At 39.1% G+C, this 13,025-nt stretch overlaps 1 protein-coding gene across 2 annotated transcripts in view; it reads left to right on the forward strand.

The window, feature by feature from the left end:
- The window catches only part of ROR2 (receptor tyrosine kinase like orphan receptor 2), a 145,253-nt gene that overhangs the window by 110,047 nt on the left and 22,181 nt on the right, over positions 1-13,025 (forward strand). For both annotated transcript variants that reach the window (XM_032676484.1, XM_032676485.1), the window contains exons 3-4: positions 2,603-2,890; positions 3,958-3,988. In XM_032676484.1, the coding sequence (XP_032532375.1) occupies positions 2,603-2,890; positions 3,958-3,988 (319 nt within the window). The remainder of the gene's footprint in view (positions 1-2,602; positions 2,891-3,957; positions 3,989-13,025) is intronic.

Raw genomic sequence — 13,025 nt, forward strand, 5'->3', positions numbered from 1 at the left:
GGAGTCTGTTCTCACTGCAAAAAAATGTGTGTATTCTGTTGAAATGAAACATCTCCTGATGCCACTTGCACTTCTTGCTCTTTGTGTTCTCCATGTAACTCCTTGTGAAGAGTCTCCATTCTCTTTGTAGATGCCTCTTAAATACTGCAAAACTGTAAGGATGTCTCCCCTGACCCTTCTCTTCACTAGGGAGAAGAGACTTAACTACTTCAATTCTTTCCTCATAGGACAGGTTCTATAGCTCTTTTATCATATTGAGAGCCCTTCTTTGGACCCTCTCCTGTCTTCCTGTGTCATTCTTGAATTTTGGGGACCCAAACTGGACATAATACTCCAGGTGTGGCCTGACAGGCACTGAGAAGGTTGGGATTATTGCATCTCTCTCTCTCTCTCTGCTAGTAATGACCCTACAGATACAGCCCAGAATCTCAGTGATGCTGATGAGAATAAACTACATATAGATTATGAAAAAGTGACAAAATATGTTGTTGTACTCTCTCAGTAACAAGCTAAGAGTGAAATAGCTGTAGAAAATTATTTTCTAACTTGTGGGAGGATTGATCATGCTGTCTTTCTTGCTGCTAGAAATGGTTATATATAAAATATTGGCTTAAGTAAAAATTTCAATCAATTCCTTCAGTTTTCTGTATCAACAAGGCAATTTACTGTTTTTCTGTTCCCTGCAAGAATGTTGTCATAGTAATTCTAATTCTTCATTAGTGAAATTTACCTGGAAACTACAACAAATGACACTGTTGTGGTGTGACATTGGTGTGAGTATTAGTGTACTTTTTCTCCCTTTTATATGACTATTTGAAAAGAAATATGTTTTGTGTTCTGACAAAATGTTTTGAAGCCTGCTAAAGATTTGTAGATTAACAATAGGGAAACATAAAATAAAATCACAGGAAGAGTGATTATTGTATTATGGGAAAGGATAACAAATTATTTTCCTGTAAGTTTTCAATATAACGTGGAGAACATATATATATTTGCATTTACTTAAATTTCAATTTAAATTCACACTTGCCTACATTATATTATCTATTATTCATAAAAGTAGATTTCTTTTGAAAGGCCACTGGTAGAGAACAACACAGTTTTCCAACAAAATCCAGTTTTCCAGCAAAATCTGGCTTTGCAAATTCGTTATATCCTGATGTTTCTACTGCTCCCTTCTCCAGTGGTATACCTAGCCATTACACAGGAACTGATTTCCTGGTCCTGTCAAACATAAATCAAAGCAGAACATCAATTTTCTGAAGGTATTTCAGCAATTAGACTGCAAATGTTGACCACTGTACTCCTGGTGTTAGATTCCTGCACAGTAATACACTATTTCTTAATTAAACAATTGCAGAACAGTCTGATAGGACATGGCACATGTGGACATCCATCAAAGTTGTTTGATATTTGGATTCAACTGACACAAAAATGTAATATAATTTGAAGTATTCCTGATGCTTTATGTCTAGCTGGTATAAATTCACCAAAGCAAACATATGAGCATGACAGCTGGATACTTTTCTTACCTGTTTTGACAATCACATTATTGTTCCAGTGGAATTACATGCCTTCAAGCTGTCAGTGTGTGATGTGTGTCAGTTGCAGCACTCCTTTGCAGGACCAAATTAAATTTAAAAATAATAACCTACCAAAGATTTGACTGTCAGGTTTTGGCAGTGTTCTTCCATCAGTTCTTTCTCTTTTTTTATCGCTCAGAATTCACCAATACACCCTATGTGCTTCTCAACAAGCCCTTTGTTTTCAATGAACCTCAAATTAGTGTCTTTGTAAATTTTCACTTAAAAAACTAAACCCATTAAACCTTATTACACAATACCCATACAGACCTTTCTTTCTCCAATTTAATCACTATTTTTGGACTTGCTGTAAAAAACCAACACTCTATAATCAAATTAAAAGTGCCCTCTATTTCACAGGTTACTTCTTCAATTGAGACATCATTTCTTTAAATTGAATATAAGACATAGCATTACAGTTTAATTATTAGCTGAACCTGCCCAAATCAGACTAATTTTAAGATTTTCTTGAAGAACTGGCAATTCAAATTAATATCTAAAAGTAACTTTTCCAGTGGTAGTTATTTTTAAGACAAATCCACGATAAGATTTACTACTTCTTACTTCTTCCAAGTAAGAAGATAAAGTGGTAAACTTACAATAATATTCCATTATGGTTACAGTTGGGATTACTCTTTTATGGAATAAGGATGTATTTTGCTGTTAGAACAGAACAGAATTAGATGTATGTAAGGATGTAAGCATGTGAGATGTAGAAAAAGTCATTACTGTTTCAAAATAAGTGTCCTCAAAGGGAGTAAGGATTTTAATGGTGTCAGTTCTTTCTTGACCTTCTAATCTGCATACCTACCTGCACACCTACATGAAGTCAACCATGAAAGACAAATAGGAGTGTGATGCTGTGGTCTCCTTAGGACAGTGAATTGTATTTTCTTGAATATGTACCTGAAAGAAAACTGAAGCTGTTTCCAAGCTTCTCTGTTAATAAAGTGCCTTTGGGTAGGCTTTTATCACAACTCTAGTGAAGTCTGATCTTTCATGACCTTTTATCCTCTTAGGTTACTTCCTGACCTTTTTGGAACCAGTAAACAATATCACTGTAGTCCAGGGGCAAACAGCAATCCTCCACTGCAAGGTAGCAGGAAATCCATCTCCAAATGTCAGATGGCTAAAAAACGATGCTCCAGTGGTTCAGGAGCCAAGACGGATCATCATCAGAAAAACAGATTATGGTTCACGACTGAGAATCCAGGATCTGGATACCACAGACACAGGATACTACCAGTGCGTGGCTTCAAATGGGATGAAGACAATAACTGCAACAGGAGTGTTGTTTGTCAGGCTTGGTGAGTTCCTGGCTTTCATAATTACTCAGTCTGCTTTACAGACTAGGTGTTAGTTTTCACAATAGCATAAGGAGAAATTAATTTGATGTTTTAAGAAGAATTCTCAACACAAAAGGAAATAAATAAATTGATGGCCTGGTGCCTCTCTCCTAGCACAGAACTTCTTGCTTGAACTTGATGCCCCTTTACTGGTAATAAAAGAAAGTAATTACAGGTGTAAAGGTCTGTAAATACAGAGCGAATAAAAAAAAATTGAAGAAGTGCACATATGAAATACGAAATGGTAACATTTCATTGCCTGAAGTTTCACTCTGCTACTTAACTCAGTCTGTAAAAAAAAAAAAAAAATTACTGAAGGGAAGGAAGAGAAACAGTTTTCTATTTGATGTCTGCAGTGCTGGGCCCATCCTTGTGAAATATCACTTCTGGAGCCTGGCCTCCAGTTCTGTCCTTCAACAGGTGAAGTTACACCACACCTGTCAAGAAGTACTTCTGTTGCATTTTTGAGACTTAATCATTCAGCCCGAAAGCCAAGCTTTTATTTAGTTTGCCTGTGGAGGAATGGGAAAAAAATTTCCAGATAATTTTTTCTGAAAATTTATTCCAACTTTGTAATGTAAATAATTAACTCCATGGTTTAGTTTGTAGTGATTCCCTAAATGCTGGGTATTGAACCTTGTTCCTGCTGTGATAAAAATTGAGTATCCCCTTGCCACACCATAAACTCTGAGAGTAAGCCTGAGGTAAGGCTTGTTAAAAGGTAAGTGATGTGTCAAGATAACACCTTGTCTTTTTAACAGCCTGTGTTTTTATGGTGAATGATATTTTCTAAAAAAATTAAGTCCACTCAAGTTGCTTCCTGAGCAGACAGTAGATTCATCTGATTTTTATTTGTGGCCTTGAAAATAGCAATATATAATTATGTGTAGGAATGCAGAGGTTTTTTTTGAATCTTGAGACAAGCTTTCCTTAAAGAGACAGTTTCCTTCAGATTGTTATTGACTTTTTTTATGATGTTGTCCTTGGGCTGAACTTGTCAGCAATGCTTGTTTGTTTTATGTTTACAGGTCCAACAAACAGCCCGAATCACAATCTTCAGTAAGTACTCTTTGGAAAATTACTTAATGCTCTCTGACCACTTTTGTTCTGTAAGAGTTTAGTTCATAAACTCAATAAACACTGGCTTCAATGACAGTGTTCTTGCTAAAATTAACTAATTTTAGCTTATTTTAAAAAGTCACAAAATGGAAGAACCTTTTTCAGACAGAGGTAGCGTTGTGTTACAGTGGGTTTTGATTTGATTGAGTTTTCTTGAGAAACTTCTACTTGCTTATTTCGTGTTTTGGACAAGCAAAATACCACAAAGTCACAATGTTTGAACAGTAATTGTTTACAGGGCAAGTATGGGCTGGAAGAGTGGTTAAAAATGAATGGGTAAAATGCTTGGGTTGCTGTGGTTGTAAATTTACCCGTGTTTTATACTCTTATAACTTGAAAAGTCCAGTAAAAAAAGACTAGAATCCTGTCTCTGAGTAGTTAAGTAAACCCCCTATTGTTTAGTGTCATTTTGATGAGTGATTTGGTTTGGTGATTTCTCTAAGACTTCTGAGCTCACCTGCTGATCCAGTTGTAAGAATGAAAATAGAACCGTAGAATGGTCTGGATTGCAAGGTACCTCAAAGGTCATCTGGTTTCAACCCCCCTGCCTTGGACAGGGACACCTTCCACTAGATCAGGTTGCTCAAAGCCCCAGTATGGCCTTGAACACTTCCAGGGATGGGGCATCCACAGCTCATCCAGGCAACGTGTTCCAGTGCTGAGTAAAGAATTTCTTCCTAACACCTAAGCTAAACCTGCCCTCTTCTAGCTAAAAGTCATTGCACCTTGCCCTGCACTATCTACCAGTATAAGAAGTCCCTCTCCTTCCTTTCCATAAGAACCCTTGAAGCACTGGAAAGCTGCAGTAGGATCTACAGAAAGCCTTCTCTTTCTCTAGGCTGAACAACTCCATCTGCCTCAGCCCGTCTCCATCCCTCTGATCATCTTCTTGGCCCTCCTCTGACAGACCCACATCATTCTTGTGCTGAGGACTCCAGAGCTGAATGCAGCGCTCCAGGAGGGGTCTCATGAGGGCAGATAGAGGGGAAGAATCACTTCCCCTGATCTGCTGGCCATGCTGCTTTTGATGCAGCCCAAGATGTAGGTGGCCTTCAGGGTGTGAGTGTACACTATTGACTTGTATCCAACTTTTCATCCACGAAAACCCCAAAGTCCTTCTCCACAGGACTTCTCTCAATGACTTCTTCTCTTAGTCAGTTCTCATGTCTAGAATTGTCCCTACCCAGCTGCAGGACCTTGCACTTGGACTTACAGAACTTTATGAAGTTTTTATGGGCCCACTTCTCAAGTTTGTTCGAGTCCCTCTGGATGTCATCCCATCGTTCTGTTGTGTCAACTGCTCAGCCTTGCATCATCTACAGACTTGCTGAGGCTGCACTCAGTCCCACTGTCTGTGTCACTGATGAAGACATTGAAGAGTAGTGGTCCCAAGACAAAGCCCTGAGGCACTCCACTCATCACTGGCCTCCATCTGGACACAGAGCCATTGACCAGAAATCTATTGCTGTCTTTTACGTGCCTTAGCATATCTTCTAGGAGGATCTGCTCCATGATCTTCCCAGGCACAGAGGTGAGGCTCGCCCGTCTGTAGTTCTCCAGATCTTCCTTTCTTCTCTTTCAAAAAATGGGAATGGTGTTTCCTTTTTCCATTCACCAGCGACTTCGCTTGACCACCGTGACTTTTCAAATATGATGAAGAGTAGTTTGGCAAGAACATCAGCCAGTTCCCTCAGGGCCCTTGGATGCATGTCATCAGGTCCCATAGGGTTGTGGATATTCAGCTTCAGCAAGTGGACCCGAACCTGCTCTTTGCTTATAGTAGGTGGGACACTTCTCCCACACTCACCCAGATGATCAAGGACTTGAGACAAGCAGGAAGCCTGACTGAGATAAAAAAATCATTGAGTATCTCAACCTGCCCCTTATCAGTCACTGCTTCATCCTTCCTTGCTACTGGAAGAATCAAGGAAATCACTACCTATGCTCCTGATCTCTCTTCCAGTTTTCCCAGGGCTCTGAAGTCTCTTTTGATTGCCCTTGGACTTCTCTTTGTTATTTCACTGCTGCCAGTTTGAACAACCAATAGTGCAAAGTAGTCAGAGGGCCTTGTTAGACTGGGGAGTTTTCCAGTAATGTCCCTCACCCGAGCCCCTGGGAGACAGCAGACTGCCCTGTGAGTTGGGTCCAGTCTGCACATCGGACCCTCCATTCCCTTTAGAAGGGAGTCTCCTTTCTTTTCCTCTTAGAGGAGGTCTTGATGGGTTGTACAGCTGGTGTTGTTTTAGGAGGCCCCAGTACCTCAGAAGGACCTTCCCCCACCTCATCAGTTGTCTGGCTCTCTACTTCCAGAGCCTCATACGTGTTGTAGAAGGTTCCAGTCCTACCTCTCATTTTGAAGAGGAGGAACCTTCCTTCTGGCACATGCAGTGACCCTCTTCCAGTCTTCATCTTTAACAGACCCTCGACTGACAACCCTTTGACTAATTTCCCTGCAGGGTTCTGAGCCCACCTGCTTCTCCACCACATGCCTCTCTCTCCTACACGCTTTTGTTATTAATATTGTTGCTGTTACTCTTGGTTTTCTTATCTCATTGCTGTTTCCAGAAAATTGTTCTCATCTCAGCCTGTGTTCCTTTGTGCTTCCAGTTCTCTCCAGCCCCCTGCAGGGGGAGGGGGAGGATGTACCATCCTTTGCAATGGTTTCAGTGGGAACACTAGATTGGAGAATACAATTCCTAAAGCATGATACAATATGATAGGGATTCAACTAGTTTTCTTATTTTCTTATAATTGATTGAAATTAGCTGTTCATGGCAGAGTACACAAAAAAAAAAATATGTAATCACTTTTGTAACTGCTTCAGATCTTACAGCACTTTAGAAAACTGTTATGCACCTGCTCTACAAAAGAGAAAATTAGTGAGATGCCAGGAAGCTGTCTGATCTTTTATGAGATCACAAGGCAGAGACTGGTACAAGAGGCAGCAAAATGAAATACTCAAAGCTCTGAACTGAAGTTCAAAGATCAGCCCTCACTGTGACTGAAGCATAGTTAGCTCTGAGTTCAAGGTGTAAAACTGGGAACCACGTTTTACATTTATTCACTTTTTGTTATAGAGCAAGTAATTAATTTGATTTCTCTTGGTTTTCCTAGAATTTTCCAAGTACTTTGCCTGTACTGAGGATGAACTTACTAATATTTTACAAGTATCAACATAAATAAAACATTTCAAGTAATACAGTGAAAAAAATTAAATTCCTATGTATGTGACATGTAGTTCTTAATTATATGCTCTCTCTTATGTGGAAGTGAATTAGGCTTCCCAAGCCATCTTTTTCCTCTTGGTTTTGCCTAGGTTTTGAATGCTTTGCTATTCAACCTTTGCTGGTTTTGAACCTGAAATTAAAATAAAGGTAGAAATAACTCAAAAAGGAAAAAAGATCTGTCATTTGACTTATGAAACTTCACAATGGGTCTTGTACCATTGGTATTGGTGCTGGACTTGGAAGCAGTAGTGTGCCATCATTGTTTTGGACTTGCCATTAAAGGGTGAAGTGAGGTAGATTGTAATCTACTGCTGGTAGATTATTTTCTTTTTAATATCCACTAGATTGAAGAGGAAGTTGAAACTTCAGAAGAACAAGGTCAGGTCAAGGGTCTAGTGGGAAGTCATGAGGGACTTATCATAGGAGGTCCAGGAGCTTTTGGGAATTACAGATCTTTGGTTCATTGCATGACTATTTCTGTTTCAATTTTTTTTCCGTTTCCTGCTTAATCAGGTTTTACCCACCTTTCCAAAGTTCCTATCTTTCTTCTGATGCTGTTTTTTTTTTTTTAATTATCTTTTCACAGTTTTTCCATATGTTCCTCTGCTCCATACCTCCTAAGTCCTCCAAATAAAATGCCGTGTTTTGGCAGTATAACTATTTTCTTCTCGGAAACTGTGATTTTTTTTTTTTTTTTTTTGACTGAATATTTTGCATAAAAACACGTGGGTCATTTTGTAAGGCAGAAAAAGGCAAAAGAATATCTAACTGCTTGGAAAGAGCTCTTAGGGAACAAAGGACTCTTTCTGTTTGCTGTCTGCACGGTGCAGTCTCGCGTTGAGCCGCGCGAGAGCTGTTACTGCTGGTAGTAATGCTTCAAAAAAGACATGCTTCAGTGGGAACACCAAAACATAAAACCATTGCAGCTTGGTTTAAAACTATACCTAGTGAATTTTTAAGGGGTGAGAAGCATTACCTATGTAGATACCATCTAGCAAGGTATTTTTACGCAGTCCATGCGGTGGATTTATAGAAATTACCTACAATTGGCAGAGATCAAACGTGTGTTATGCAGTCAGACCTGCCAGTGCAAAAAAAGGGTCCTGACCTTCAGGGTACTGAAGTTGAGACGTTTTCACAAAAACCTGAAAGTAAAAGTTTTCAACCAAATACTTAGTCTTCAGTTGCTGTGGATTTTTTTGGAGAGATCTTTATTTTCTGTTAAGGCCCATATGTGTAAAAATTTCTAGGGATCTTTCTGTAGAAATAGAAAAATAGAATCTATCGAAATTATTTATCAAAAGTATTAAAATTATCAAAAGTATTAGTAGCTGGTACAAATTAACTTACAAAGGAAATAAAATCAAAACACAGTCAGAAAAATAGTCTCTGACTAGCGTTTGCTGTGCAGAGGACTGTGCTATTATAGGACCCTTTTGCTAGAGCACAACCCAGCAATCCTTTCTCTTACTGCACTGTGCTTTTACCTTTTGTATCATTAGCATTATTAGCTTTTTCTATTCAAAAGAGGGACATCCTGTCTGTTCAGAAAGGTACAAGTGTGAGAAAATAAAATAAATGGTTAGCAAATAGCAGAGAAGTTTTTTTAATATGATATAAAATAAAGCAACGGATGTTAATCTCTTGGAGTCTCTAGAGCAGGAGGGCAGAAACAGTTCACTTCCCTTCTAGAAGTGTTGGTTTTACAGGATAAAGTAATTCTAAAAGTTTGTATGTTCTCTAGTGTAACATATTTTTCTTTTGAATCAAACAGTTGGACTGAATTTTACCCATTGGGCAAATTCCCATTTTGAAGCAGTTCAGATTACTTTTTAAGGCTGTAACTGTAGTGGTGCCACATTGAAGGGAACTTGGGATGGAAGATATCTGGCAGTTTGTTGGCTTTTAGGGCTTCTGGAAAATCTGGTGAGGCTTTAGCAGAAGTGAGGAAGGCACAACAGAATACAGGCAGAAAGAAGAACCTATAAACTCAGCCCTTGCAAAATGTAGGTGAAACTGGCTCTGTTACCAGTCCTTCACGTTTCCCTACATGACCTTTCTGCAATCTACTCAGGATGCCAGGAGGCAAACATTTCCATCCAGGGCCTTTTGCAGGGGAACTGGGTTTTTCAGAAAACTTTTGAGAAGTCCTTGTTTTGTTGAGCGCTGACTAAGATCAGTTCTTGGTTTGCAGCCTTTGATGCCAGTATGGTGAACCTTTAGAAGGAGAAATTGGTGGGAAGAAACACTGTCATCAAATAGAAATTACCCATTACTTTGGGGAGGAATTTTTGATATATTAATCACTCTTAATAAATTTGCATGCTCTCATGCCTAATTTTCTTCAAATAGTTTCAGACAACATTTAAATTTTTAAGGATTCAGTCAATTGAAGAAAAGTGATGAAGCAATTGTAGTTGAGAAGAAAAAGCAGTTCTTTCAAACAATGGAAAACAGAATATTTAAAAACTAATAATGCATGTGTGTTAAAACTCTAATGAGGAATCGTGCGATGGGCAATTTATTTTCCATGGTCAGCATATCCCATGGCTTTTATTACATAGCCAAAGCACGCTTTTTCTGTGACCCCTTTGGGGAACTTCTGCATGATGTGAGGGGCACCAATACACCTTTATGATGGGAACAGATATCTTGTCATCATGTGATGAATCTCCATGAATTATAAGATGGAAAAGAGAATATAGGGTCTTGGTAAAGAAGGTGGAAAGGAGTGAATCATCAGAGTGTTTTACCCTCAGACCACCTCCCTGCCCATGGCTGGGGTCTTCCAGGTAAAAGACAGTAGATGAGGGTCCAAATTATTTTTGTATACTGAATCTGTCTGGCAAACCAAAGGTACCTAACATCATACTAAAAAGGAAGAATGCTTTCCTTACCATCAAACAACACCACCACTCGTATCTTCCTCCTCTCCTCAGGTGGGGTGGCAAATATTCTTTACTCTCAGTGCAGTTCATTCACTGTTAATCTTCTAAATTATGCAAGATTGTCTTAAAATTCACATAAACAGATGTTTTTATAACCAGTACAGTGTTGTCTCAACTCTGAATTACAGTGTTAATTGAGGCCCATGAGAACCAGGTGTTTGATGATGGGTCTCCTCCAGAATGACATTCACGCCTTTTGTTTCATCAAAATATTCACAGGGCAGAGACAACCATATTTGAACTATATATATTTTTCTAAGATGTTTGTGGCAACAAGTTGAATTTACAGAATAAGTGCATACTTTGCGTTCTCGTTTCCTGTTTTAATCAAGGAACAAGAAGGATTTAGTGATTAAAACACTGGACTGTAATTTTAGAGGTCTGGATTCAATTTCTCACTGTACTCCCGCCTCCATGTGTGATTGCAGCAAGTTGTTTAACCTTTGTCTCTCCATGTTTTGTATATCAAGTGGAGGTGGTGGATCTTGGGAATTTTTTGCCTTCCTCTACTATAGGATTATCTCAAAATGCTTAAGATACACTCTCTCCCTATAAAGCATGGAATGTTATTCCTATTTTACGAGTGATGAACTGAGGCACAGATTATCTCGGGCTGTTGTATATTAAACAGCATGTGTTTGTCTTGGCAGATTTCCTGACTCCCTGACAATCCAATTTGGGGATCTGGCTGGAACATGCTGCAATTCCCTCACAGCCCCCATGTGTCAGTTTCCTTTTTTCTCTCAAGGTCGGGGGAAGGCTGTATTTCACCCTTCTGTGGGTTTGGGGCTCCTTTCAGGGGATTTGGATTCACAATCTCAGATCTGCATCTGGTTTCATCAGTTTAAATATCCTTCGACAGTCTCTCAGGCCCAGACAGGAAATTTGGAGCAAAGAGGGAACTAAAACCAAGGTTGCACTAAATGATTTTGCATACTCTTTTCTCTCTTAGCTATCTTAGAGCATAATTTTTCAGTTTTTCCTCTCGTTATGTAGAGTACAGCCTAGTAGAGCTCATACGCATACCATGTCACAAATTAGCCCATGACTGAAAATTATACTGTCTTCTGCCCAGAGACGTAGGGTGTACTCAAAGGAAGCTGACCCTCTGTCTTGTAATAAAAACTGAACTTTTTACCCTCATATTACTTAAATGTTTCCAAAAAAAATTTTTTTTTTCTTATTTAAAACCCCAGAATATGTGTAATATCTTAAAGACGCATGTGTGATTGAGGGCAGAGTTTAAGAGCAGTGGAAATACTGTTTTGGTTCGATTTGCTTTGCACCATCCATATCCCAGCTTCCTCCCACACTACATGGTTTCTTATTAATCTTCCACTTAAACGTTTTCTAATCACCAGTAAATAAATGATGAACAATCTAATGCATTTTGTATTATTTAGTGATAACAGTAAAAGTTCAGTGTGCTTATAAAATTGATGAATTCTAAAAGCCAGATGTGCATTTAAACTAATATGCATAGCATCCTGGAGCAGACAGAGGTGTCTGTACTCCTGCAGCTTGTTATCTGGGGAAGCTATTTCAAGTGGGAGGTTTTTTTGCCTTCCCATCAGAAGAATGGAAGAACAAAAGAAAGAAGCTGACAGGGAATGTATAGGGGGGAAAAGGATAATAGGTGTCTCATATGCTCGCTAATCCATATTGTTTAGAAACCCCCCCCAAAACAAAAGGAAGCCAAGCATATGCAAAGATAGATCTGCAGGAAAACTTTACCTTCTTGGTGCTACTGTATAAATCAAATGTCCTTGTATAAATTAAAGTGTAATGCAGCGACTTTGCACTGTCCTACAGAGAGAGACTGGTTGCAAAGACAAGAGAGCAACCCTATGGGACTTGCCTGTGGTTGGGCAAGATTTCCCTTAGAAAGAAGAAGAAATTAGTTACATTTCTTACAGTTGAGCTAACTTAGGGTTAAATGTAGAAAGCACCTTCCCACCTTGACAGCGTTGCTGTCAAGAAACTTTCAAAAGGATTGGATGAAGCATTACAATGAATGTAATGAGTGTAATATGTGGGGTTACAAGCATGCAGTACACCAAAGCACACAAATACTTTCTTTCCTAAGAGTTCTACTTCTCAAAATTCAGACATCTAGCCTGTGTGCTGGGAGAGCCTGCTTCCTTCTCTGCAGAGCAGTGCCTAGGTTTTTGGTAGCCAACAGGAAAGCTGTAAGGTGCAACACTTAAGATGTGCAACACACAGCAACAAGCCAATTACAGCTCTGACTCTGTAAATACGTGACCCCAGTACCCTCTCCCAGCAGATTCCAGATCAGCAGCAGGTGCTTAGGTTTGAGCTGCTCAGAGGAACAAGTTTCATTAAACTACCAAAGAAGTCGCAAGCAAAGTAAGACACTTGTTATTCCCTTTAAGGATATATGTAAATTGATATTCAAAGTAGTAATGGCCCTCGGGCTTTTGGCAAGTAGCTACTGCAGCTGTTGGACATCCCTGATATAATCAGCAATCTTTACTGTGTTTGGATTCTACTTCTTTCCTCTCTCCCTCCCCTACTCTCATTCGTTCAGTGGCTTAAATGGCTTTCAAAGTATTTATTGTATGTCTTACAAAAGGACAGCTATATGTCCCTGAGACTTCCTGTAGGCATTTGATGCCACATTGAGTTTAATTAGAGTTCCTTAGGATGCTGAATAGCCTCTAAGTGCATACAAGGAAAGGGTAAATGTTGTAGTTAGGCACAAAGATAAAGGAACGCTATTCTAATGAAAAGTAGGTAATTTAACCAAACCAGATAATGCTGGAACACCACACCATAAATCAT

Source organism: Chiroxiphia lanceolata, chromosome Z (assembly GCF_009829145.1).
Source record: "Chiroxiphia lanceolata isolate bChiLan1 chromosome Z, bChiLan1.pri, whole genome shotgun sequence".
NCBI classification, from domain to species: domain Eukaryota; kingdom Metazoa; phylum Chordata; class Aves; order Passeriformes; family Pipridae; genus Chiroxiphia; species Chiroxiphia lanceolata.